The 25713-nt window shown below is 40.0% G+C and overlaps 5 protein-coding genes and 1 non-coding gene across 12 annotated transcripts in view; 4 read left to right on the top strand and 2 right to left on the bottom strand.

The window, feature by feature from the left end:
* Positions 1–1395, top strand: part of LOC125502396 — a 3975-nt gene extending 2580 nt beyond the window's left edge. For both annotated transcript variants that reach the window (XM_048667701.1, XM_048667700.1), the window contains 3 exons: positions 220–645; positions 699–809; positions 863–1395. In XM_048667701.1, the coding sequence (XP_048523658.1) occupies positions 220–645; positions 699–809; positions 863–1163 (838 nt within the window). In that variant the 3' untranslated portion in view covers positions 1164–1395. The remainder of the gene's footprint in view (positions 1–219; positions 646–698; positions 810–862) is intronic.
* The window catches only part of LOC109536276 (ejaculatory bulb-specific protein 3), a 76252-nt gene that overhangs the window by 17192 nt on the left and 33347 nt on the right, over positions 1–25713 (top strand). The gene's annotated exons all lie outside the window — the stretch shown is intronic.
* Positions 1494–4687, top strand: LOC109536425 (probable G-protein coupled receptor frpr-1). Its single transcript, XM_019902626.2, has 7 exons — positions 1494–1750; positions 2032–2154; positions 2215–2382; positions 2446–2629; positions 3522–3672; positions 3965–4255; positions 4320–4687. Exons 1-7 carry the CDS (start codon positions 1672–1674, stop codon positions 4608–4610), a joined length of 1287 nt encoding a protein of 428 aa, XP_019758185.2. The 5' UTR covers positions 1494–1671; the 3' UTR covers positions 4611–4687.
* Trnan-guu lies at positions 3326–3399 on the top strand. The gene has a single exon. It is a non-coding gene; the product is annotated as a tRNA-Asn (tRNA).
* Positions 4639–16052, bottom strand: LOC109536424 (integrin alpha-PS5). The gene is made up of 21 exons (XM_019902625.2): positions 15731–16052; positions 15508–15614; positions 15339–15424; positions 15087–15231; positions 14929–15011; positions 14651–14693; positions 12241–12333; positions 12108–12193; positions 11835–12050; positions 11682–11784; positions 11441–11635; positions 11089–11384; positions 8499–8668; positions 8232–8433; positions 7985–8142; positions 7745–7922; positions 7467–7692; positions 7328–7409; positions 7040–7166; positions 4840–4908; positions 4639–4778 (listed from the first exon to the last, which is right to left on the bottom strand). Exons 1-21 carry the CDS (start codon positions 15898–15900, stop codon positions 4704–4706), a joined length of 2910 nt encoding a protein of 969 aa, XP_019758184.2. The 5' UTR covers positions 15901–16052; the 3' UTR covers positions 4639–4703.
* The window catches only part of LOC109536266 (probable beta-hexosaminidase fdl), a 28476-nt gene continuing 19826 nt past the window's right edge, over positions 17064–25713 (bottom strand). For all 6 annotated transcript variants that reach the window (XM_048667694.1, XM_048667695.1, XM_048667698.1 and 3 more), the window contains 8 exons: positions 24447–24604; positions 24051–24390; positions 23828–23972; positions 23296–23542; positions 23120–23243; positions 21954–22212; positions 21657–21888; positions 17064–17884 (listed from right to left, as the gene is read on the bottom strand). In XM_048667694.1, the coding sequence (XP_048523651.1) occupies positions 17637–17884; positions 21657–21888; positions 21954–22212; positions 23120–23243; positions 23296–23542; positions 23828–23972; positions 24051–24390; positions 24447–24604 (1753 nt within the window). In that variant the 3' untranslated portion in view covers positions 17064–17636. The remainder of the gene's footprint in view (positions 17885–21656; positions 21889–21953; positions 22213–23119; positions 23244–23295; positions 23543–23827; positions 23973–24050; positions 24391–24446; positions 24605–25713) is intronic.

The following is a 25713-nucleotide window of genomic DNA, read 5'->3' as shown; positions in this document are numbered from 1 at the left end:
GTTTGCTGCTTAGGCGCACGGCCCCACTACTTACCTCCCCTACACTACTTCTAACTTGTGTGTTTGTTTCGGGAGAAAACCTCACGATGACGCTAGCTTACGGCTGCATATCGCTGGACCGCTTCGCCTATGCTCATCGGCGATCTCTCTACTAATCTCTGGCATTACTCGATCCGGGTCAGATACTTTGGTCGCCACTATAGGAGGATTTTCATCTAGATGTGTCGAGCTCTACTGTGGATGCTGCCAAATTAACGTGTCCACCCGCCAACTGATGAGTATACACATTAAATCAAACAGGCACGTAAAACGGAAGCTGAAGAATCCACATTCTGAATATGTGCCAGTCTTTGAAGAGGCGATCACCACGGCGGGTTCGAAAAATGCAAACCAATCTGCGGAACTGGCGCTGAGACTCAGCAAGCTGATGGGCCCCATTATGTGTCTCATCTGCCAAGACGGCAGCAGGAACCATCGATACTCTAAAAAGCACATTCCCAATGTCCTGGCGTGGATCCAGTCAAATGATACCAATCACGATTTTTATCCCGACAACGTTGCTCTGCTGTTCTGTGCGGAGTGTAATGTGGTGCACTTGAACAACGAGATTGCATTAGACCACTATAGAAGTGCGATGCATGACCAGTGAGTATCTAGATCTGTCTCGTTTTGTCCAAGGCGCACATTTCATGTTGTAGGAACGCGGAAAAATACTGCATTCAGTGCCAACGCAGCTTCAACGATGTGCAGCTGTTCAAAGAACATCTTCAGACTAGAGGGCATCAAAGGCAAAACGGTGCCATTAATGGGTAAGTAAGGATGGATGCACTCAAGCGCTGTTGATGACTGGATGTTTCCGCAGTACCGACGCCGAGCCTGACCGGGAGAGCCAAAGTGAAAATGAAAACGACAAATCTGCCGAATGCAGCAGGATACAAACTGAGGAAGCAACCGGCGACATTGAGCACAATTTGCAAAAAAAAGTCTTAGGGGAGCTTGAAGGAATCGCGGACAAATTGCTGGCTTACAAAACAGTTTCAAGCCTCGCCTTGTTGAGAAAACTGAACGCGGAACTCGCCGCCCTTTCCAAATGCAAAAGCCCGACTGTCCCTTCTGAAATTGGTCACACACCAGACAATCGGCTGTGTTGCTCACTAGTTTAGGATCAGGAAATCCTCTCCTGGGCTTGCAGATCTTGCAGAAATAGGCATATCGAAAGAAAGTTAACTTCGAACGCCAGGGCTGAATAAACTAGGAAGTCACCCAAAATAACATGACAAGTTCCTATAAAAAAGTCCCTGCCAACATATAGATTTTACTAAATAACTCGACAAGATTTTTTAGTGATAAGTGCGCTTAAATCAGCGTCGTTGAAATACATTTTCTTGATTGAAACCGACTAGTTTTTACGCATTTGTGCTCATATTCTTAACCCTCTGTATAATCAATGGCTTATTAGTGCATGTTCCCACTCAAATCCAACACTCAAACCCTGTTGATTCCCCTAATTAATATTCCCTGTCTGTGCAGATTAGTTCAGCAAATATTAATAAACATGGAAAGTTTATTAAGGATAATTGACACATTTTTAAACAAATACGTTCGTACTGAAGCTTAGTTCAGGCAAAAAACCGTACATTTCAAGCTGTATGGGAAAACTGGGGGCTTAGAATGAGTTTCTACGTGATAACGAGACAAGTTCGCTACAAGGGCGATGCAGATGTTTGGAGCGAAGCTCCAACACTTACTGGTGGGTAAAGTTTTATTTATCAATGTGATCAATCATCCCGCAAAATTCTCGAGTTTTAAGCAATTGCCGGAAAACTATGTTCTTATATAGAAACATTCTTTTTTATATATAACTTCACGCATTTAAAGTCGTTTTTCCACATCCGTTCAAATTTAATGCGATTGTATGCAGCTATGTCGGACCTTAATTTTTCTCCTGGTGAAAATCTCTTCTACAAATATTTTGCCCTGACGAAAAAAGTTAAAGTCCTGCCTAATATACACTGAGTGGTGAATTTGTAGGCACAATTATGTATTCTGTAATAACGCCCATCCTTTGCTGCTGTGGAATTTTTGGCAATACAGTTTCCTTATTAATATTGAGACGAAAAGAGTTGATGGGTTCAGCGTACACATATTTGGCTGGTGAGTTTCTTTAAGCTAAACCATTCAGCGACTAGAGTTTTTACGTTGGACGAGCGCTAGTTTTAGCCTGTGTGGATTTGGGCATGTCCATAATACTGCTGCTGGGTGGAATCAGCAGGGGAATAATGTGGAGCTATGGATGGGTAACTTACGATTCTTTGTTCGGTTTACCTTTGTCCGGTGTAATGGTTATCCTGGGAGTTCTGGCCATCACCTGTCTAACCCTTGGTAGGAAAATTAAGGGTTTCTAAATTGCGTTTTCCCTCAGTTTATTAACTTGCAACGTTTTAGATCGCGTTATTTATTTATGGAACCCGCTGCAGTGCTCCAAACCCAAGTTCTGCAACTCGTGGGTTGCCAGACGGTTAATGATTGGCAGTTTTGCGTTCGCGGTCATTTTCAGTCTACCCTATTGCTTCATATATGATTGGAATGATGATGGCACTTTGACCACCACGGCTTTCTTCGATTCAATGTAAGTTTGCAAAAAAAAACTGGCAAAACGGTATAAGCTGATAAAAATCACTAGTTTCAGGCAAAGGCATTTCTGCTCTTTTGATCAAGACAATAATTGATTTTAGTTTATTTGCGCGTATTCTTGGGAAATTTGATAAAACGGAAATTTTGATTCACCGTAATCACTAGCGCATTCGTCAGATCGTCAGCAATATTCTATAAAGTCCCTTAGTCAATAAACTTGCATTCAATAACTCAATTACCGCGAACTTTAATGGATGTAAAGTGATGTTTATTTAATGTGCATGCAAGAAGAGCCTTTTTTCAAAGCCACTCTTGCTAGAGATAATTTTTCAGACAGTCGTAAGGGCCGAAAAATCGACCAATTTCAACCAATGGTCGCAAAAGCACAAGTGCAATTGCACTTTTACATTCTATTTTCTCATACTTTCTTCGAAATTTTAAACAACTTTCGTTCGGATTTATCAATTAAAAACCCATTCGCCATATCATCAACAATTACGTCAAGATCAGATAAGAATAACTTTACATCGATTAAGTGCTTCCTAGTTGAGTCAGGAATGGAAAATTTAATCATTGGAGGGGTTTTACAGGTTCACTGAAAAGAAAATGAGGATTTTGATTTGAAAAATTGAAAATAAAGTTTTCTGAAAATCCGCCGGTTATGTGTGGGAGTTTTGAAGGGACTGACACGGCCTCCGTGGCGCAATTGGCTAGCGCGTTCGGCTGTTAACCGAAAGGTTGGTGGTTCGAGCCCACCCGGGGGCGCAATTTTTTGACGAATTATTAATGTAAATTTTTTAATGTTTTTTATTATTTATTTTTATTTTTACATCTTCCATTTTGCTGCAAATTTGCTCATAATTTTGTAATTTTTGTGTTTATTTTAGATGGTATAAGGCATTTAATTGGTTCACGTTATTCGCATTCGCAGTGATTCCAGCCATTGTTTTGTTATTGGGCAACAGTTTCCTAATCCTGTCTTTGAGAAAGGCGAAAATGAACAGGAACAATTGCCGAACTAGTAAATGCAAACGAAGAGTAAGTTTGAGGCATAAATCGATTGAAAATACGCAGAAAACCGTCGAAAATGACTCGTTTGCTTAAAAAGAAGCGTTGTTTTCAGGTCGTTGAAAGTATTTTTAACTGCAGCTCGAATAACGTCGCTTTTGAGTGGCCATATAGAGTTTCCAATAAAATTCGTAACGCATTGAAACTTTAGAAGCTAAAAGGGGGCTTTATTTCGTCTGAAATCAGCCGATTCTTCTGCGAGAGAAAATGTTCGGTTTCCCTCGAAAAAACCACTTGAATGAATCCAATTTGTATTTTACAGGACCACACGAATTTAACCATCACTTTGGTGATGATCATAATTTTTTTTTTAATCACCAACGTTCCGGAAAGTTTGGCCTCCCGAACGGCGGCCATCAATTTGCTGTTTCAAGGCGATCATGAAAGAGCCAACACAACGACTTTGGAAGGGTTTCGACAAGTCTGCACCATTCTAAAAGCCGTTGATGTTAATACGAATTTCGTTTTCTATTACACTTTCTGTCCGGCATTTTGCAAAACGTTACGCACTGTTTGTCGATGTGTGAAAAGGCGACCGTCCAGCAATTTACAGGTAAAAATTTCCTCCTGTTGTTTATTATAATCCTTAAGTTTATTGTTAATGGTTTACCGTGCAGGTGAATGTGTTCGTTTTGAATGGATCCAAAGCCAATGAAATAGCGGGCACCTTAAAGGACAAGCAGCTCAGTGTTAAAGTGCACAAAACGCTGGAAATATCCAAGCGAAGCATTGAAACAGCGTTCGATTTTAACATTGCCGATTGCTGCTTGGAGAAGGCTAAAAACGGCTGCTCGCTAAACGAGAATGGAGATTATATGAAAATGGAGACCGACTTTGCGCCTCCTTTTAGTACAGTTCTGGAGGAATCCAGCTGCACCACTAATTGCAAGGAGGCGGGAAAAGAATAGTTGGCTCGAAACAGACGAAACACACCGAACCAGTCCAAATGTTTTTTGCGTGTAATAAAAAAAACATTCCCAAATAATTTTGCTTTGGTACATTTACATATTCGCAAAATCGTTGTTTCGAAGCACTATATCATCATCAATTGACTGGCTCTGAGTATCGCTGTCGCTCTAAAACAAATTAATATTTAAAATAAAAAAAGACAAAAAGTAATTCAATTTACACACTTACCACAATTAGGGTTTGTTGCTCCTTTTCCTGCTCTAACTTTGCCTTGTAGTTTCGCTCAAAGAAATGACACTAAAATGCAAATATTTGCTAAATTTTTAACTCTGCCTGTTCAAAGCTTCAAAAAACACAATTGAACAATCAACTTTGTCCAAATGGTTAAATCTTGAGTGCCTTGACATAAAACCCAGCAGAACTTTTTCGCTTGTAGTTGGACTCTTTAATATTTTTTTAATGGGTGCAACTGACTGACGATATTTTTGTGAAAAGATCGCAGGCCGAGAGGACTTAAAAACATGGGTCTTAAAAACGGTAATTTGTCGATGAAAATTGCGCAAAAAATAACGAAGTTATAAGCAATTAACGGAAAATTGCGCTCTTTTAACTTAACTCAAACTTTCAAGACCAAAAGGCCCTAAAATTAGTGTTTTCAGTTTGAAAATTGCTAAAAAAATAACAAAGTTATGAAAGAGTCAAGGAAAATCGCGCGCTCTTCAGTTAACATCTGGGAGTGGCGCAAGACAATTGAAATTTTGAAGAAACAAACTTTGAAGACCAAACCGATCAAACGGCCCAAAAATTAGTGATTTCAGTTGGAAAATTGCACAAAAAATGACAAAGTTATGAAGAAATCAAAGAAAATTGCGCGCTCTTCAGTTGACATCTTCTGGAAGTAGCGCAAGACATGCGAAATTTTGAGGAAACAAACTTTGAAGACAAAGCGGAGCAAACGGCCCAAAAAGTAGTGTTTTCAGTTGGAAAATTGCACAAAAAATCACAAAGTTATGAAAGAATCAAAGAAAATTGCGCGCTCTTCAGTTGAGATCTTCTGGTAGTGGMGCAAGACAATCGAAATTTTGAAGAAACAAACTTTTAAGACCAARCGGAGCAAAMGGCCCAAAAATTAGTGATTTCAGTTGGAAAATTGCACAAAAAATGACAAAGTTATGAAGAAATCAAAGAAAATTGCGCGCTCTTCAGTTGACATCTTCTGGAAGTAGCGCAAGACATGCGAAATTTTGAGGAAACAAACTTTGAAGACAAAGCGGAGCAAACGGCCCAAAAAGTAGTGTTTTCAGTTGGAAAATTGCACAAAAAATCACAAAGTTATGAAAGAATCAAAGAAAATTGCGCGCTCTTCAGTTGAGATCTTCTGGTAGTGGAGCAAGACAATCGAAATTTTGAAGAAACAAACTTTTAAGACCAAACGGAGCAAACGGCCCAAAAATTAGTGATTTCAGTTGGAAAATTGCACAAAAAATGACAAAGTTATGAAAGAATCAAAGAAAATCGCGCGCTCTTCAGTTGACATCTTCTGGAAGTAGCGCAAGACAATCGAAATTTTGAAGAAACAAACTTTGAAGACCAAGCGGAGCAAAGGGCCCAAAAATTAGTGATTTCAGTTGGAAAATTGCACAAAAAATGACAAAGTTATGAAAGAATCAAAGAAAATCGCGCGCTCTTCAGTTGACATGTTCTGATAGTGGCGCAAGACATGCGAAATTTTGAAGAAACAAACTTTGAAAACCAAGCGGAGCAAACGGCCCAAAAAGGAGTGTTTTCAGTTTGAAAATTGCTAAAAAAATGACAAAGTTATGAAAGAATCAAAGAAAATTGCGCGCTCTTCAGTTGACATCTTCTGGAAGTGGCGCAAGACACAATCGAAATTTTGAAGAAACAAACTTTGAAGACCAAGAGCACCAAACGACCCTAAAATTAGTGATTTCAGCTTGAAAATTGCGCTAGAAATAACGAAGTTATGAAAGAATCAAGGAAATCGCGCGCTCTTCAGTTGACATCTTCTGGTAGTGGCGCAAAACATTCGAAAATTTGAAGATATAAACTTTGAATACCAAGAGCACCAAAAGCCCCAAAAATTAGTGATTTCAGTTGGAAAATTGCACAAAAATGACAAAGTTATGAAAGAATCAAAGAAAATTGCGCGCTCTTCAGTTGACATCTTCTGGAAGTGGCGCAAGACAATCGAAATTTTGAAGATGCAAACTTTGAAGACCAATAGAACCAAACGGCCTCAAAAATGGTAATTTTACGTTGAAAATTGCTCTAAACTAGAAGTAACGAAGGGGCGCTCTTCAAGTTAGGCGGAAGTCAAGAAAGATCTTGGACCAGTTAAGGTCTTCTCAAAGTGGCAAAAACAATCTTATTTTTGCAGTTTTTCACATCTAATATACTATTTGCTCACCTTGTATAAGCCAAACGAGATCAAGACCAGTAGAAGAGAAGCGATGATTGGTCCCAATAGAAACACCCATAGGGGAACAGGCGCAGGACTATGCGCGAAGAACAAAAACACTCCCCAAGCAGCCACTCTGAAAGATAAAAATCAGGTGAATGTGAAAATGGGCGTCAAACTATGATTTTTTTTTCAAAAAAAATTAGGAAAAAATGATGCAAGAAATTTAGAACAAATTTAATGGATTTTGCTCTTTTTTTTGCTACCAAACCAACGGGTTTTCTTAACTCGACTCACCCGCCACTTTCAGTTGCTTGATGCGCCACTGGAACGTACGCTATAATATCCTTTTTCGTCAAAAAACTTTTATACTTTAACGCTAAAAAATACCGTTTTTAATAGACGAGGCAAACACGTTATTTAGTGAGGTTTATACCTAAGGAATCCATGTCCACAAGCGTTCGGATTTCAAATATTGCCAGCTCTGCAGTTTGATACAAAAACTCCCCTTTGCAAGAATATCGAATACAGCCGTAATCCGAGCCGCAACTAATTAAAAAGGTCCTGTTTACCGCAATTGGCAGGTCCTGGGGCACTTGAAGGGTCAAAATCTCTTTCGCAGCCGAAGGCATACAATCTATCCCGATATTATCGGTTGCCCCCTAAAAAAATTCATCAACTTTTTTAATCTACAGTTTTGCCGTTAAAGCCTACATGAATGGAAGTGACATTGAAGATGTTAATCCCGTTGTATTGGTCGACAGGAATGAAAAGATCCACATCGATTCGCAGCGGAGAAGGACCATGTTTCTCTAGCGAAAATTGGTGCAAAACTTCCACATTTTCGCTGTGGCTTTTGAGCGATAGCTCGGCGCTTTCGGGCACCGATTTCCTGGAACAAGATTAAAATTTAACTTATTTGAAAATTAATCAGTGCACACGGCAACAGCTCACCCAATAATATAGGGAACACTATGCAAAACTACCGGAATTTGCAATTCAGTTTCAGTTTTACTAGTGGGATCATTTACGCCCAAACAGGCGACTTCGCCTTTGAAGTCGAGATGAGCGACATCCGGTGTGATTTCGAGCACATCGAAAATAAAGGTTTTCTGGAATCACACAACTTTATGTTGTCAATAACATCAAATTTCCCTCCCTGCTTGTTCACACTTTCTGCTCCAGTCACTGTTTCACTTACTTGTATTGAACCAACCAGCATCATGTACTCATTAAACGGACATGTATAATGATCATCGTTTTTCGTGCAATCTTTTGCATTTCTGAGGAGCAATTCATCAGAACCGTGCAGTTTTACTGAACACTGATAGGCGGGTTCTCCGTCATTTTGCACCTTAACATCCAGACTGATTTCCTTGTTTAATCCCAAGACCAAAGTGTTACTAGAAGGGACATGCACAGATAATGAAAACTATATAGTGTATAGCGAGTTTTCTATGTGATTTACCTACTGGCTTTCAGCTGGAGGGTTAAAAAGGTGTTGCAAATGTTATCATCACCACAGCCATGCGAATACGGCACTATGGAATTCAGTGTTTTCTCTCCATGAGCGATAACACCTTTGGTGGATGTTTCAATGCTCAAAACACTTGTAAACGGTGATATGTTCATTATTTTCTGAAAAAATATCGATAAAAGACTTGTGCTACAGGGCGTTTTAATTCTGAGACACGCCCACAAAAAACTGATGCGAATGGAGTTTCTAGAAGTGGTTTGCGCGGCGCAGAACCACTCTGAAGATGCATGTCGTACTTGCGAAACGTTAAGGAGAAATTCATTTCAAAATGTCCTTAAAGCTCAGAAAAGCAAACAATTTATCGCAACTGAGTATTTTCGTTACAAAGCCTTGCGTTATTAGAACTCTTTGAGGTTTTAAAGTGTCATTTTACCACTGCTTTAAATGTCCAGCATCTCGCCAATTTAACCCACTTTCGTATTTTGGGCACAACAGTYGAAAAASATTCCGAAAATACACGCGTATAACCGGCGATTTAGCGCTTGTAGGCCTGCCGGTTTGCCTATAATTCAAGTRGCGCTGTCAAAAAAAGAGCCTACTATACGAGCAATCGCAGCTAATCCGGAAACTTTCAAGACCGACATTCCGAATGCGAAATGAATTTGATATTGCAATTTCGCAAAAACGCTGTGTGCAAATAAAATTTATTGAAACTGATTAATTTTGCAGGCTTTTAGGCCGTTGTTGAAAATAATTTATTCCGGACGTTTCGTAAGGGCGAGTGGATGGCACAATCCCTGAAGTTGCAAGACTGCACTCGTGCTGGCGAAACGTCACGACAAAATTCTTTTCCATATGAGTCACAAAACTCGAAAAACAACAGTAAATCGTTGAATAAATACAACTTAAACCGCGACTATTTTCGTTTCAAACCCTTGCGCTGTTAAAACTTTTTGAGGTATTAAAGTGTCATTTTACTACTGTTTTAATTACCTAACTTTTCCCCAATTTAACTCCCTCTGATATCTGCACATCCCTTCTTATCTCGCACTCAATTGGTGAAAAACATTCCGAAAATGCGTGCGTATAACCCGCGATTTAGCGCTTGTAGGCCTGCCGGTTTGCCTATAATTCACATGGCGCTGTCAAAAAAAGAGCCTACTATACGAGCAATCGCAGCTAATCCGGAAACTTTCAAGACCGACATTCCGAATGCGAAATGAATTTGTTATTGCAATTTCGCAAGAACACTGTGTGCGAATAAAATTTATTGAAACTGATGAATTTTACAGGTTTTTAGCCCGTCGTTGAAAACAATTTATTCCTGACGTTTCGTAAGGGCGAGTGGATTGCACAATCCCTGAAGTTGCCAGACTGCACTCGTGCTGGCGAAACGTCACGACAAAATTATTTTCCGCATGAGTCGCAAAACTCGAAAAACTAAACAGCAAATCGTTGAATAAATACAACTTAAGCTCCGACTATTTTCGTTTCAAAACTTTGCGCTGTTAAAACTCTTTGAGGTATTAAAGTGTCACCTCACTACTGTTTCAATTACCCAACTTTTCCCCACTTTAACCCACTCTGATATTTCCATATCACTTGTTATCTCGCAATCAATTGTCGAAAAACATTCCGAAAATACTCGCGTATAACCGGCGATTTAGCGCTTGTAGGCCTGCCAGTGCCAAAAGCGCTGTCAAAAAAAGGCCTACTATACGAGCAATCGCGGGCTAATCCGGAAACTTTGAAGACCGACATTCCGAATGCGAAATGAATTTGATATTGCAATTTCGCAAAAACACTGTGTGTAAATAAAATTTATTGAAACTGATGAATTTTGCAGGCTTTAGGCGGTCGTTGAAAACAATTTATACCTGACGTTTCGTAAGGGCGAGTGGACTGCACAATCCCTGAAGCTGCAAAACTGCGCTCGTGCTGGCGAAACGTCACGACAAAATTATTTTCCGCATGAGTCGCAAAACTCGAAAAACTAAACAGTAAATCGTTGAATAAATACAACTTAAGCTCCGACTATTTTCGTTTCAAACCCTTGCGCTGTTAAAACTCTTTGAGGTATTAAAGAGTCATTTCACTACTGCTTCTTCATTCTCTTCAATTACCCAACTTTTCCCCAATTTAACCATTTCCATATCCTTTCTTATCTCGCACTCAATTGGCGAAAAACGTTCCGCACGTATAACCGGCGATTTAGCGCTTGTAGGCCTGCCGGTTTGCCTATAATTTACATGTCGCTGTCACAAAAAGGGCCTACTATACAGGCAATCGCGGGCTAATCCGGAAACTTACAAAACCGACGTTCGGAATCCGAAATGAATTTTATATCGCAATTTGCCCCAAAACACTTTAATTAATTAAAAAGTGCGACATGTCGCAGCTATTCATGAGACACTAATGGGTTTTCGCGCCTTTAGGCTGTCGAGGATAAAGATTTGGTTCGAATGAACGTTTCGCCAGCACGAGTGCCTTCAATCTTCAGAGATTGAGCAAGCCAACGAATGGCGCCGTGCGTGCGACACATCAGAAAGAAATTCTAGATTCGTTCGAGCGTTTCTCTTACCTTTAATTCCACGTGAAATTCTGTGCAAGTCCTCACTTTTGAACTAGCAGTAACAGTCCTGGAAACTGTGTCTACAACCGAGCGATAATCCAGGTCGATCACAATTTGGAACTCCATTTGATTTCGATTGATTTGCGCGCTTCTTTCCGTGTACAAAATGCAAAAATTCAGCTTGAAACTGTCGGTTTCGTTTGAAATCGACGCAATGTCGGGATATAACTGCGCCTGATAGTCGATGATGCTGAAACTCTTCAGTATAAAGGCCTGGTCTGATTTGTAGGCCCCAATGGCGATGTCTGGAAAATTAGCCAGTTTCTTCTCTATTTCAACGAGCCCTAAGAGCCAATGTTACCATTGTGACCGTTTCTATCAATATCATTGCCTTTGGACAGGCCCATTCCGAAGCCTTTCACATTGACTACGTCCATGTGGAAGTCAGATGGGGATATTCTTTGGCTGAAGTGATTGGTCAGTCCTTCGGTACTTCCCCTGTAGATATAAACGGCTCCTGCGCCGTCGTCCTCATAAGGGGCTGCAATAGCAACATCTGGAAAGCCACTGGTTCAGTTCAGCTAGTGTGGTTGATAACTTACCATTAAACCCATCCAGATCGAAGTCCCCCACAGCAGCCATTGCAGACCCAAATCTGCCTCCTATCTTCGCAAGGCCAGTCAATTTTCTTCCGCGAAGAAACGACTGAAACATCGCACATGAGAGTTCAATTGAGTGCAGCAAACCTCGATTACCTTAGCGGATGTTCCCTTGTAGAAATATACACTTCCTTCGTCCCAAGTCTTTCCTGCCGCCGTAGGGGCTCCAATGAGTAGATCAACAATTTGATCATTGCTCACATCTACGGCTAGCAAAGTTGATCCGAAGTAGGCGCCAGGTTCTTCTCCTTCGAAACTGGCCACCACCCGAGATTCTTCACTGGCATTAATATCCTGGCTGAAGATAGTCACCTTGAATAATTGTAAAATTGTAATCTGCTGATTGGTTAGAGAGCAAGTTTTAACTACTTTTCCTTTCAAGTCGTTGGCGCGAGGCGCTCCCGCAACATACCAAGCTTCCTGAGGGATGAAGTGAGCCATTATTGTTGAGTAACCTGGAACGTATTGATTAGGATGATAAAAAAATTGGGTGATTTTTTACCAAAATACGTGTCTTCGTCTGATGATCGCATGGCTCTTTTGGGGAACAGTCCGATGATTTTGTTCTCGTACACTGAATAAGACATTATGGCCCCTGAAAGTGTGTGTTATTCAGTCAAAATTAACATAACTGGCGAAAAATATTTTAATTACCTACATGCGACTGCACTTTTAAATTCGCGCGAAACTTTTCGCAAATTATTTTTTTCCCCGAAAAACAAATAAACTGGAAAAGTGCTGCTGGCCTCACTACAAAGAGGGCACTTTCCTCCTCAAATAATTGCGAAAAGTGCAGTTCAGCGGCGATTTTTTTGAGATTCTTTTCGAATTTTTAAGCCGGCAAGTGCACTTGTGACTTTCGGCGAAACTTTGCAAAGTGATTTTCAATAATTTTTCCTGAGCAAACAAACATAGCTGCAAAAGATCTTGTTGGCTCACTGGATAGCTAGCATTTCGCGCTATTATTGCCCGAAAATGCAGTTCAGTGACGTTGTTTCGGGATTTTTTGCGAATTTTTTTATCATGCAGTTCTAACCACCATGGAACTTTTTTACAATTATTTTCAATAATGTTTCCAGAGCAAATAAAAAAGGTGAAAATTAACTAGTTACGCCACTGGACAGAGCGCATCCGACTCTATTAAGGAAATAATGTGCAGTCGTGTAGCACTTTTTTGTATTTTTTTGCGACTTCCTGCTAGAATTTTTACCAAATGATTTTCAATCATTTTTACCAAGCAAACTAAAAAAAGCTAGAAAAATTCTTGTTGAGCCACTGAATAGAGCTGATTTTTCGGTATTATTGGCTTAAAACGCAGTTCAGTGGCAGTGTTCCGATTTTTTGCGAATTTTTAATCATGCGAGTGCACTTTTGACTGCGCCAAACATTTTAAAAATTCAATAATTTTTCTCGGACTAACTAGGTATGCTGAAAAAACACTGGTTACACCACTTAATAGAGCGCGTTTGACTCTATTAATTAGGCGATTCGTAAATGAGTGGCGTTTTTTCGTTTTTTGCCGCTGCTCAATCATTGTTCCTGAGCAAACTAAAAGAGCTGGAAAATTTTCTATTGAGCCAATAGACAGGGCACACCTTACAGTATAAATTTCCGGAAAACGCAATTCAGTGGCGGAATTTTGGAATTTTTGACGCATTTTACTCATGCGAGTGCACTTTTGACTTCTCACAAAAAAATTTACAAACTAATTTTCAATATTTTATACCCAGCAAACCTAAAGGTCTGGAACAAATTTTGTTGAGCCACCAAATAGAGCAAATTTTGGCGTATTCCTACCGTAAAACGCACTTCAGTGCCGTAATTATCTGATTTTTTGCGAATTTTTAGTCATGCGAGTGCACTTATGCCTTCCCGCGAAACTTTTCCCACATTGATTTTTACAATTTTTTCTCCTAACCACCATGGAACTTTTTTACAATTATTTTCAATAATGTTTCCAGAGCAAATCAAAAAAGGTGAAAATTAACTAGTTACGTCACTGGACAGAGCGCATCCGACTCTATTAAGAAACTATTGCCCACATTGATTTTTACAATTTTTTTTTGCAAAAACCAAATTAGCTGAAAAAATACTGCTTACACTAGTGAATAGAGCACAGTTATCTCTATTAATTCCGCAGAACGCAGTTCAGTGGAACCTTTCTCTGAATTCGGTGAGAATTTTTAATCAAGCGAGTGGACTTGCGACTTCCCGCAACTATGTGCAAAATAATTTCCAAAAAATGTTTTCAAAGCAAGCCAAGTAAGCTGCAAAGCACTGGTTACGCCCCTGTATGGGGCGCATTTCACTCTATTAATGGCGCAAAGAGTTGCTTTGTTTTCGGATTTTTTGCGCTTGCAGCTCTGACATTCCGCGAAAATTCTGCAAAATTATTTCGAATATTTTTTTCCAAGAAACCTAATTAAACTGCAAAAGCGCTAGTAGTCTTCCTGGATAGAGCGCACTTGTCTCTATCATTGTGACAGAGTGCCGCTCAATGCAGCGTTTTTCCGAATTTTTGCAAATTTCTTTTCAGGCGAGCGCATTTTAGCTTTCCGAAGAAACTCCTTGCAAAACATATTTCAACAAATTTTCCAGAAGAAACTAAGTGAGCTGGAAAAGTCCTGGTCACGCCTCTTGTTAGAGCGCATTTGACTCTATTAATGGCGCAAAACGCAGTTGCGTGGCTCTGTATTTGTATTTTTTGCGAAATTTTAACCATGCAAGGGCACTTTTAACCCGTGAATCTTAATTTTCGCAATTTTTTTCTTATAAAAATACTTATGTGAGAAAATCAGTTTCAAAAATCACTCTCAGCCGAAACAAAAAACAAATTGAAATTGACTCTAATTTTGGTTTTTTCAAGCTGATTTTGTCACATTTCAAGATCGACTTGGCGGTTTTTCACTTACCACTAAATTTCTTGACTCCAGGGCTTCCTAATATAATTCGTTCCTAAAACCCACATGAAAAAAATTGTCAATTCGTTTAAGTTTAAAAACAATAAAGAAAACTAATTTTTTGGAGAAAATTTTGCAGGAAAACGTGTAAAACTGGCAAAAACATCACTTAATGCCATGAATTCCAATAGTTCGGCACTGCAGACGACGAAACTGATTACTTCTAATAACCGACTACCAAATGTGCATAACAATGTTGATGAACAAACAAAAAATAAGGCAATGCTTACAGGAGAAGCAAAGAAAACGTCAAATCCTGCCATGGCAAAGGCAAGATTATAGTATAACTTTCCAGCTAAATCACGGGACAAATCTGAAAACAATCAACAAAATAAGGAGAAAAATGAAGCGATTTTTTGAAAAGAAAAAATGGATTAGTCCTACTTACCAGCTCCCAAACTAATCGCATTAGTGGGCGCAATCACAGCAGGATTTTCGTAAATAAGCGAGCTATTTTTCATATACAGGCAATATCCCCTTGTGAAATAGCTCATCGGTTTTGTATCAGGAGAGCGAGTTCGTGGTGCACAAATCTAAAATACCCAAAAAAAATTCTAAAAACATTATTTGCTTTGCAAAAAATGAGAAGCAATAAACTTTTTTTGCACTTTTTAGGCACATTTTAAGCAGAAATCCTTACCACTACAGGCCCATGTTGGTGACTGTCCCCATCCATCGACATTCCCAAGAAGTTTCCATTTGGTACAGTTGAGTTCAAGGAACGTCCTGGGACAAATTCAGAAAAAGTCCAAAATAGCGAGTTAAGTAAAACGTTTCTGCCTTCCGGCACTAGTCGAAAAATGCCTTACCAAATGGATATTGAGTACAAAAAGAACTATCCTCCTTAATCGCACAATTGTAGACATCGCCTCCTGCATCTGGATTAGCAACATTTTTTGGCGCTCCCACTATTAGCCTAAAAAATAAATTAATTAACACACTAAACAACAATGGCATACATTTCTACTGAGAACTAGAGCTCATGGATCAGCAGCAGCCAAACCGATGATTTCAACCAAACCAAATACTCACGAAACACCATCACCAACTTGCAACAACAAGCTGTAAGAAAAATAGGTATTTTTCACGAAATCGTTACTAATAACTATCACATCTTCGACGTTAAAACTGTAGCCGTTCACCTGCGAGCTTTGAAAGCTCAGGTACGCGAAAAAGAGACCGCAGCGGAGCTTCAGGTTCATTGCAAGCGCACCGTATGACTACACAATGCTAATAAACAAATAAAAGCCAATAAATGAAATTCCGATTACTAATACATTTGCTAATTATGAGTCGACAATCTGTTATTAATACAACCATCCAAATGTGCTTGACTGAACGGGCAAATCATGAATGCGACGGAAACTACAAAGATAAAGTTTGTCTGTTGATACGGTGAGGTCATGAGGAAAACCACAACGAAAACTTGTCTCTTGATACAGTTTTTTTCTTGTTTAAGCATCAAAAATTGAGTTTTCCTTCAATTTTTAGTCTGGGATTGTATCAGCTCAAAATGTAGTAAATACCGGTCCCTTGGTCCATCAAGAAGCCTTAAAGCTTGGTCCTGACGTTTCGCTCGCACGCAGGGCTGCCGTCCTCAGGCAGGCTCGTCATCGCAATGCAGAAGCTCGTTGCTGGATATCGAACTCTATTTAGACACTCATTGGACTAGAGAAAATCACGCACTTTATAAACCAAAAAAAAAACGTTTGTCGCATTAAAAGTAACTCATTTTCGCATTTTTTATTATTTTATTATTAGAAGCGGTAGGATTTTCGAGTACACGTGCCAAAGATTAAGGCAATTGCGCACGTGGCCAAACAAGAAGCAACAGGTCGCGGAAAAGGGGCCTTATTTGGAAACTCCGCTGTGAAAGTTAGTCTTTCGTCAGATTCCTGCCGCAGAATTTCGCTTCCTCAAAGTTTCCCAATCGCGTAGTTTTGCGCTACACTTTATGTGTTTCTTAGGTAAGAATTAGTGCGTCAGGTTTTGTCCGACATAAAAGTGATTCAGTGTCCCTGGTTTTTCTTTTGAGTTTAAAAAAATCCTCTAACAATTTTTTTTGTTCGTTGCTGTTCTACTTTAAATGCAAAAAATCGTGAAACTGCTTCACATTTCTAGCTGCCGCAGTTCAAGAGATTCAACTTTTCAGCTCCTTCGGCAGAGAAAAGCCATTATTAACCTGTTTTGCAATGTCGAGCGACTGCTTTATTTCAGGTCAAGCATCGCACTTTTCCCAAGAGCTAATTTTGCCTTTAGATTCAACATGCAAGTAGCAGAACAGCACTTTTTTCTGTTCGTTCAAACCACCAATGAAAAACTGGCGAATTTCTCTTATTGGGGAACTGGAAATCGAACACTGTCGTTTTCACACTGAAAAAGCGTTTATTTATAAAAAGAAACTAACAGCTACTTAAACTTAACAAATTCGTCCAACTTGGTCGGTAAGTTCGAATAATTAAGTTACGTTGCATTTGCTATCTACGCTCGTAAAATGTATATACAATTTTCTATTTAGAATATCTTCTTGTCCTAGTCTTGTCTAAAATATCAACTGTGGGCCTCACACTATTTAAATTTCACAGTCAAACATAAAACACCGATTGGCTCATTTGGAAATTTTCGTTTTTTTGTGGGGGGTAAAACCAGAGTGCTTTTTTAGCTTCTCCCAGTCGCAGTTTGGAACATTCACATCCACGAACAACATACCACAAATTGAAAGGAAAAACGTGGAAAAATCCTAAAACTCAACCCGAAAGTTCCAACATAACATTTTTCACAGCCGGTTATTCATTTTTTTACACCAACGTTTGGCTGCAGTCGAATTTACCCTGTGATTGCGGGCAAAAACCGCCCTAAGGCATCAACTATCACCGTCCCTGTCCAATACCCGAGTATTTTCTCAGCTCGCCCCTTTCGGCACGCATTCTATCGTATTCTATAAGCACATGCCAGGATTCTGTGAACACCAAGTGGGCCATAAAGCGGCTGGTTTCAGGCCTCGGCTGATCAAGCGCTCCCTATGAGTGGCCAATCTCGTGTACACATCTTCTGGGATGGAAAATGTGGTCGTATCCAGTTGCGGATCAGTCCAGAGTCGTTCGGCTAGAGCAGAAGCTCGAGGCCACAATCGTGAATCCAGATTAGATTCATCTACTTGTTCTGTCCATAAGCACGCTTCTCCACCTGAAATAATTAACTATTACAATTGCGGTAAAAAAACAGAAGTCGAAAAAATATTGCAAAATTCATCAGTTTCAATAAATTTACCTGCACACCGTGTTTTTGAGAAATTGCAATAGAAAATTTACTTTGCATTCCGAATGTCGGTATTGAAAGTTTCCGGATTAGCCCGCCATTGCTCGTATAGTAGGCCGTTTTTTTGACAGCGCCATGTGAATTATAGGCAAACCGGCAGGCCTACAAGCGATAAATCGCCGGTTATACGCGCGGATTTTTGGAATGTTTTTCGACAATTGAGTGCGAGATAAGAAGGGATATGAAGATATCAGATGGGGTTAAATTGGGGAAAAGTTGGGTAATTAAAACAGTAGTGAAGTGACACTTTAATACCCCAAAGAATTTTAACAGCGCAAGGGTTCGAAACGAAAATAGTCGGGGTTTAAGTTGTATTTATTCAACAATTTACTGTTCTCATTGGCTCATGTGGAAAATAATTTTGTCGTGACGTTTCGCCAGCACGAGTGCAGTCTTGCAACTTCAGGAATTGTGCAATCCACTCGCCCTTACGAAATGTCAGGAATAAATTGTTTTCAACGACGGCCTAAAAACCTGTAAAATTCATCCGTTTCAATAAATTTTATTTGCATACAGCGTTTTTGCGAAATTGCAATATCAAATTCATTTCGCATTCGGAATGTCGGTCTTCAAAGTTTCCGAATTAGCCCGCGATTGCTCGTATAGTAGGCCCTTTTTTTGACAGCGCCATGTGAATTATAGGCAAACCGGCAGGCCTACAAGCGATAAATCGACGGTTATACGCGCGGATTTTTGGAATGTTTTTCGACAATTGAGTGCGAGATAAGAAGGGATATGAAGATATCAGATGGGGTTAAATTGGGGAAAAGTTGGGTAATTAAAACAGTAGTGAAGTGACACTTTAATACCCCAAAGARTTTTAACAGCGCAARGKTTYGAAACGAAAATAGTCGGRGYTTAAGTTGTATTTATTCAACRATTTACTGTTYAGTTTTTCGAGTTTTGCGACTCATGYGGAAAATAATTTTGTCGTGACGTTTCGCCAGCACGAGTGCAGTCTKGCAACTTCAGGRATTGTGCAATCCACTCGCCCTTACGAAAYGTCAGGAATAAATTGTTTTCAACGACGGSCTAAAAACCTGTAAAATTCATCMGTTTCAATAAATTTTATTYGCAYACAGYGTTYTTGCGAAATTGCAATAWCAAATTCATTTCGCATTCSGAATGTCGGTMTTSAAAGTTTCCGRATTAGCCCGCSATTGCTCGTATAGTAGGCCSTTTTTTTGACAGCGCCATGTGAATTATAGGCAAACCGGCAGGCCTACAAGCGSTAAATCGCCGRTTATACGCGCGKATTTTYGGAATGTTTTTCGCCCATTGAGTGCGAGATAAGAAGGGATGTGGAGATATCAGAGGGGGTTAAATTGGGGAAAAGTTGGGTAATTAAAACAGTAGTGAAGTGACACTTTAATGCCTCAAAGAGTTTTAACAGCGCAAGGGTTCGAAACGAAAATAGTCGGGGATTAAGTTGTATTTATTCAACGATTTACTGTTTAGTTTTTCGAGTTTCGCGACTCATGTGGAAAATAATTTTGTCGTGACGTTTCGCCAGCACAAGTGCAGTCTTGCAACTTCAGGAATTGTGCAATCCACTCGCCCTTACGAAACGTCAGGAATAAATTGTTTTCAACGACGGCCTAAAAACCTGCAAAATTCATCCGTTTCAATAAATTTTATTTGCATACAGCGTTTTTGTGAAATTGCAATATCAACTTCATTTCGCATTCGGAATGTCGGTCTTCAAAGTTTCCGGATTAGCCCGCGATTGCTCGTATAGTAGGCCCTTTTTTTGACAGCGCCATGTGAATTATAGGCAAACCGGCAGGCCTACAAGCGGTAAATCGCCGATTATACGCGCGGATTTTCGGAATGTTTTTCGCCCATTGAGTGCGAGATAAGAAGGGATGTGGAGATATCAGAGGGGGTTAAATTGGGGAAAAGTTGGGTAATTAAAACAGTAGTGAAGTGACACTTTAATACCTCAAAGAGTTTTAACAGCGCAAGGGTTCGCAACGAAAATAGTCGGGGCTTAAGTTGTATTTATTCAACGATTTACTGTTTAGTTTTTCGAGTTTCGCGACTCATGTGGAAAAGAATTTTGTCGTGACGTTTCGCCACGAGTGCAGTCTTGCAACTTCAGGGATTGTGCAATCCACTGGCCCTTACGAAAAGTCAGGAATAAATTGTTTTCAACGACGGCCTAAAAACTTACAAAATTCATCATTTTCAATAAATTTTATTTGCACACAGTGTTTTTGAATTTTCGAATGACGGTTTTGAAAATTTCCGGATTAGCTCGCGATTGCTCGTATAGTCGGCCCTTTTTTTACAGCGCCATGTGAATTATAGGCAAACCGGCAGGCCTACAAGCACTAAATCGCCGGTTGTACGTGTGTATTTTCGACAATTGAGTCCCAAACAAGACGTTAGAATCAAAATGCGTTCAGCTAAATGGGCGAATCATCAAGAATGTTTTTTCCACGACGGCCTCAATGTCCGAAAAACTCAACAGTTTCAAACAATGGCAGCGAAAGTTCTTATGTAGTCGAAGACATCGCGTATGGCATTTAAATGAATGTTAATGTGCTAACTTTCTCTGATAAAATTAAGTACGACGGTTTGTATGCCACAGTGTGAAAGATTTCCTAAAATTTTTGCATAGTATTCACTAAGCTGCTGCTATAGAATTGGATCGCGTCCAACTAAACTTTAATCGAACAGCCGCAAGAAACTACTTCCTTCATAAGCTGACAAAATTAGCTAAATAACGTATTAGTTACGCACGTAAATTCGGCTTAATACGACATTATCCACTTTTAGCTGCTAATTATTTATTTATTCGTGCTGCGGACTACGTCAGAGATTTAGTGACGCATTAAAATAAAATTTGTGATTCTGTTGGTAACGATTTAATCGTTTCAATTCACTTATCCATCACGTTTTTTACAGTTCAAGAATACGACTTTGCAATGGCAACCACGCATCCAAATCGATATTTGAGGACAAACCTGTCAGCGTGACATTTGGGGTTAGTTTTCCAAACATACTCTTCAAAACATTCAAGTTCATTTGGATCCAAATGAAAAATACTAAATGCATTGCTGACTGTTTCAAAATGAAAATATCGACGGTTGCAAAGGCAACACAAACTTGAAATGTGAATTTCTTTGGATCTGATCGATACATTCCTGCTCAACCGTTATGACTAATTCGAATTGGAGTTAATCTGAAACCAATGTTCTTTTCCGGATTCTTTAAGCTATCCCTAATTTTCCTGTTGCGTGTCGTTGGAACATAATTTTCCAATCGTCTGAATTGCGCCGAAGAAAAACGGGAAAATTATACTATTCCATTTATTCAATCGTGGCATTGTTCGGCGCAAGCATGCCAGCAATTAATTGTCTAATAATTATTATTATTGTCGTTATTATTTAAGTGAAAACCTTCTATTTTGAAGGTCCATTAATTTTGGAAATAGCACTATTGACTTTTGGATCAACTGAGAAATAAAAAGCGAAAGTGTTTTTTTCAAATCCAGACTTGTTGGTTCGTCACTTTTTCGCATTTGGGGATTCTTGCGGTTACCTTTGAACCGTTTCATACGATTTTTTCGGAAAAAAATCATCTGAATGCATAACTTTCCAGCTAGAAACGGGCAGATCGCCAAAAAAGCGCTTACCTAAAATTTTGTCCTTATTAAGTCGAAGCTGTTGCCACGGCCTGTGATTGTAGATCGTCTGCCAAGGCCTATAAGGGTCGCATGCCGCTTCGCCCGTTTCTCTCCAGCGGCCGAAGCCGCAGTCCAAATACCAGGCGTCCACATGCGAAATCAGCACTTTGTAACCATCAGCTACCAGATCTGGAGTATCGGCCCATTGACTAGCGCCCCAGCTTTGCACAGTCACTTGGTTCTAGAACAGACAAAAAATTCAAAGTTGAGTTTATGGCTCAAACTGGAAAGGAGTTGCACTCTTACCTTGTCCAGGTATTTGCCAATATACGGCCGTTTGCTTAGCCGACTGGACCAAACGATCACTTGGGGCACTTTCACACCTCCATTTGCCTGCTGCAGTCGCCCAAGCGCTTTCGCGGTAAATTCGCCCCACAAATCATGCAAATCGGTGAAGTTGCTTAAGGAGTTCACTTTTTGCAAATGTTGCGCCCAACATTCCAAGTTGACTTCATCGCCTCCCAGGTGGAATATTTCCCGTTCGTCGCTCAGCTCGAGCAAGTCTCTGAAATAATTTGTTTTCTGTATAAATGTTGACGCCTTTTTTCATACAATTGGCAAAACTTGCTGCTGGGCGGAAATCGGCTATGAAAGCGAAAAGAATTGATAACGCTTCAAGAGCCATTGGAATAATAATTAAGTACCCGAGCCAGCGAGCGTGACCAGAATCAGCAATTTTACATTTCGCCTTAATACCAGAAGCGTTAAAAAAATGTAAAAGCGATTTTTAAACTCATTTGAAATGGCAAAGGAAAACGGGGCTTAAGCGACACTGAAAGAAAGGAAATGTTTTGCGACAGAAATAATAGTTAACTGTCTAAGATCGCTGCCATTGTCTCAAACTGAAGAGTTTCGGGCTTAGTAGAGCCCTAGTAGAACATAATTCCTTTAGAACGTTTCGCAAGCACAAATGTCCTGCACCTTCAGAGTGCTTTGCTCAAGTAGGATCTAGATGACTAGTTTTATTTGCACACCGTGTATGGCGCAAATTGCAATATAGCTCGCATCGCTTTCCGAATGTTGGTCGTGAAACTTTCCGGATTACCCGTGATTGCTAGTATAGTAGGCCTTTTTTCGGACAGCGCAATGTAAATTATGGGCAAACGGGCAGGCCTACAAGCGCTAAATCGCCGGTTATACGTGCGTATTTTTCGCATGTTTTGCGACAATTGTGCCCAAAAATATTAGTATCCAAGTGGGTTAAATTGGGGAAACGTTGAGCAATTTAAACAGCAGCAAAATGCCACTTTAAGACCTCCAGCACTTTTTGAACCCCAACTAGTCAGGGCTTTAGTTGAACTTTACTATTGACACTAATGGAGAAATTGGCTGGTGAATCCATCTAAAATCATCTATTGTAGCTCATCTTCATCATTCTAGAAAACTGTTTAAATAACCAATTAAGTACTCACCGATAAACTTTTTCTAAAACATCGTAAACATTGGGGTTGTCTGGATTCAATTGTCCACATGGAGGCTCTCCGCAATACAAACTCCACGGCTTCTCATTCACGCATACGGCCAATTCGCCCAGCCCTTAAAAGGCGCAATAAATACATGATGGTTGCAGTTTGGCAATCGGTTTTACCTTCTTTTGGTCCCCACGTCCATCCATTTCCTGCATGCGCTGGCACGTCTACTTCCAAAACCGTTCTAATCCCCCGAATTCTGGCGAATTTCACCAAAGCCTTCACTTCCTCGGGAGAATACGTTTCTTGGGGACTGTACGAGCCAGTTTTTGCTAGTTGAGGCACGTTTGGAAGCACCATTGGAAAACTCTGGGAGTCGCTCAGGTGCCAATGGAACACGTTCAGTTTGGTGGCGGCCATCCCAACCTGCCAGTTGCAAATATACACATTTAGACACGTTTAATAAACGTCCTTTTTGATTGATTTATACAGGGTTATTCACGCTATACGGCAGGGAAGTTTGCGGCGTTTGATTTTTAAAAAGTATTATTTTATGAATTGTCCGACGCCTACCGAGCGCACATTTTAAAAATATTTTTGTAATGTACAGGGTGTCCTAAAAGCTCTAAAGGTATCAAAGTTGCGTTTTTTTTAAATGGAATGTCCTGTATATTCTTGCAACATTTTAAAATTGATCAATATTTCACTAACCAAAACCCGCTCCAGGCTTTCGATGGACATGAAGTTCCTGGCAGTGTCAACCATCAGTCCCCTATAAGGAAATGCGGGAGAATCCTCCACAGTTGCTCCTTTAAGCACCTTTAATTTCCCGGTTCTGCTTGCATATTCGTCCCACCTAAATGAGTAAACTGTCTTGATATTTGCGACTGTTTTCGGACCCGCTCAAGACTGTTGAGTGGCTCAAACTACTTACCAAATCAATTGCGACAAAGTCTCCAGTCCATGTCTGGCACCAAAATACGTGCGTGCCGTAATATTCGCAATAATATCAGCGCCCCTCGCTTTCAACACTAAACTGTAGCTCTCGTCGGTGTTCAGTTTCAGCCGGCTGATGTGCCCATGCACCACACTAACCCGCACCACAAACACTGAAACATCTTCAGTCTTTTCGTTGAAATGGTCCCGATTCTGCACTAAGTTCACAACACTTTCATTGAACGATCGGAGGGCCTCTGTGAGGAGATCGAGAGCGGCACCAGTCGCTAATGGTTCGAACTTCAGATGCTGCACGTTGAATGTTAGCGCTTTGCTACCTGAAATCAATCGATATCGATCAAAGAATGGATAAGTTGAGTGGTTTTTTTCGTACCCAGTGTCACCGGGCCAGTAGGCTGCGGCCATAACTGAGTGGAACCACACAGCATACTGCAGGTACTGAGTGAGGTGATTTTGAGGGCGTCGGTAACATGGTGACGCTCGCATCTTTGGTTCACACACTGCCAGGTCCATTGAGGTTCTTCCAATTTTCTGCAACACACGTTAATAATCAGACTATTTTCTTCCTGATTATCAAAGGCGATGAGGCACTTCGCCCACTGCCTCACCGCCTTTGATTGATAATGTCCACCGCAGTTGTGGACGAAACGTCAGGAAGAAATTCCCATAGACCACGTGGCTTCAAAGCCCGGAAAACATTCCTAAATGTGACACGTTAATAATTTTAGAAAACTCAACAAAACCAATCTGGTTTTCAACCCCAGCCTGCAAATATTATCAACCGAAACGTTGTAATAGAAACATCTTTGTAAGCCCGCATGAATAAACCATCGAGACTAGTCAAATGTTCGAAAGCGGTAGGCACTGACAAATAATTTCGATTTTTTGCATTTTGTCTGGAAATTATAAACATTTCGAAACTGATGTTTTATATATTAAAGTGCGTATTTTATTGCTCTATACAACAATGAGAACTGGAGCTTTGCAGCGCAACTAGTTCTCAAAATATGAGTCAAGCACTAAGAGCGATTCTAAAGTCGCGCAGCAATTTTGAATTTTCGCATTTTGCCTGGAAAGTAGAAGCATTTCAAAATTAACGTTTTATATAATAAAATGTGTACTTTAATGTTGTATTTGTAAATGACAAGAACTTTGCAGCTCAATTGGTTCTCAAGATATGAACAAATGACTAAGCGCGCTTTGAAAGACCCGCATGAATTTTGAATTTTCGCATTTTTCATTTGTTCCTGACGTTTCGCAAGCAGAAGTGGCTTGCACCTTCAAAATGGTGCTTCGTACAGAAAACCACCTCTAAAGACGCAAGCCACTAGTGCTCGCAAAACGTCTGGAAGAATTTCATTCCCTCGACGGCCTAAAAACCCAAAAAATCATAAAATTTCAATAAAAATCCGCGATAAGTCACCGTTTTTAATTTCATACATTCAAGGTGTCAGTTTTAATTGCACACCCTGTATGGGGCAAATGGCAATATAAAACTCACTTCGCTTTCCGCATGCCGGTCTTGAAAATTTCCGGATTAACTTGCGATTGCTGGTATAGTAGGCCCTTTTTCGGACCGCGCAATGTTAATTATAGGCAAACTGGCAGGCCTACAAGCGCTAAATCGCCGGTTATACATG

Source organism: Dendroctonus ponderosae, unplaced genomic scaffold (assembly GCF_020466585.1).
Source record: "Dendroctonus ponderosae isolate FM_Combo_2020 unplaced genomic scaffold, Dpon_F_20191213v2 Dpon_F_20191213_6, whole genome shotgun sequence".
NCBI lineage: Eukaryota > Metazoa > Arthropoda > Insecta > Coleoptera > Curculionidae > Dendroctonus > Dendroctonus ponderosae.
Note: the sequence above shows the minus strand (reverse complement) of the source record. Positions and strands in the feature narration are given on the sequence as shown.

Excerpts from the sequence above, each read along its gene's own strand:
- LOC109536425 (XM_019902626.2), top strand. The coding sequence starts at position 1,672 with ATGAGTTTCTACGTGATAACGAGACAAGTTCGCTACAAGGGCGATGCA. Across the intron at positions 1,751-2,031 it reads CGAAGCTCCAACACTTACTG|GCACAATTATGTATTCTGTA; the intron begins GTGGGTAAAGTT and ends GTGAATTTGTAG. Across the intron at positions 2,155-2,214 it reads AGCGTACACATATTTGGCTG|TTTTAGCCTGTGTGGATTTG; the intron begins GTGAGTTTCTTT and ends GACGAGCGCTAG.
- LOC109536424 (XM_019902625.2), bottom strand. The coding sequence starts at position 15,900 with ATGAACCTGAAGCTCCGCTGCGGTCTCTTTTTCGCGTACCTGAGCTTT. Across the intron at positions 4,909-7,039 it reads TCTCGTTTGGCTTATACAAG|TGTCATTTCTTTGAGCGAAA; the intron begins GTGAGCAAATAG and ends TTTGCATTTTAG. Across the intron at positions 4,779-4,839 it reads AGCAACAAACCCTAATTGTG|AGCGACAGCGATACTCAGAG; the intron begins GTAAGTGTGTAA and ends AATTTGTTTTAG.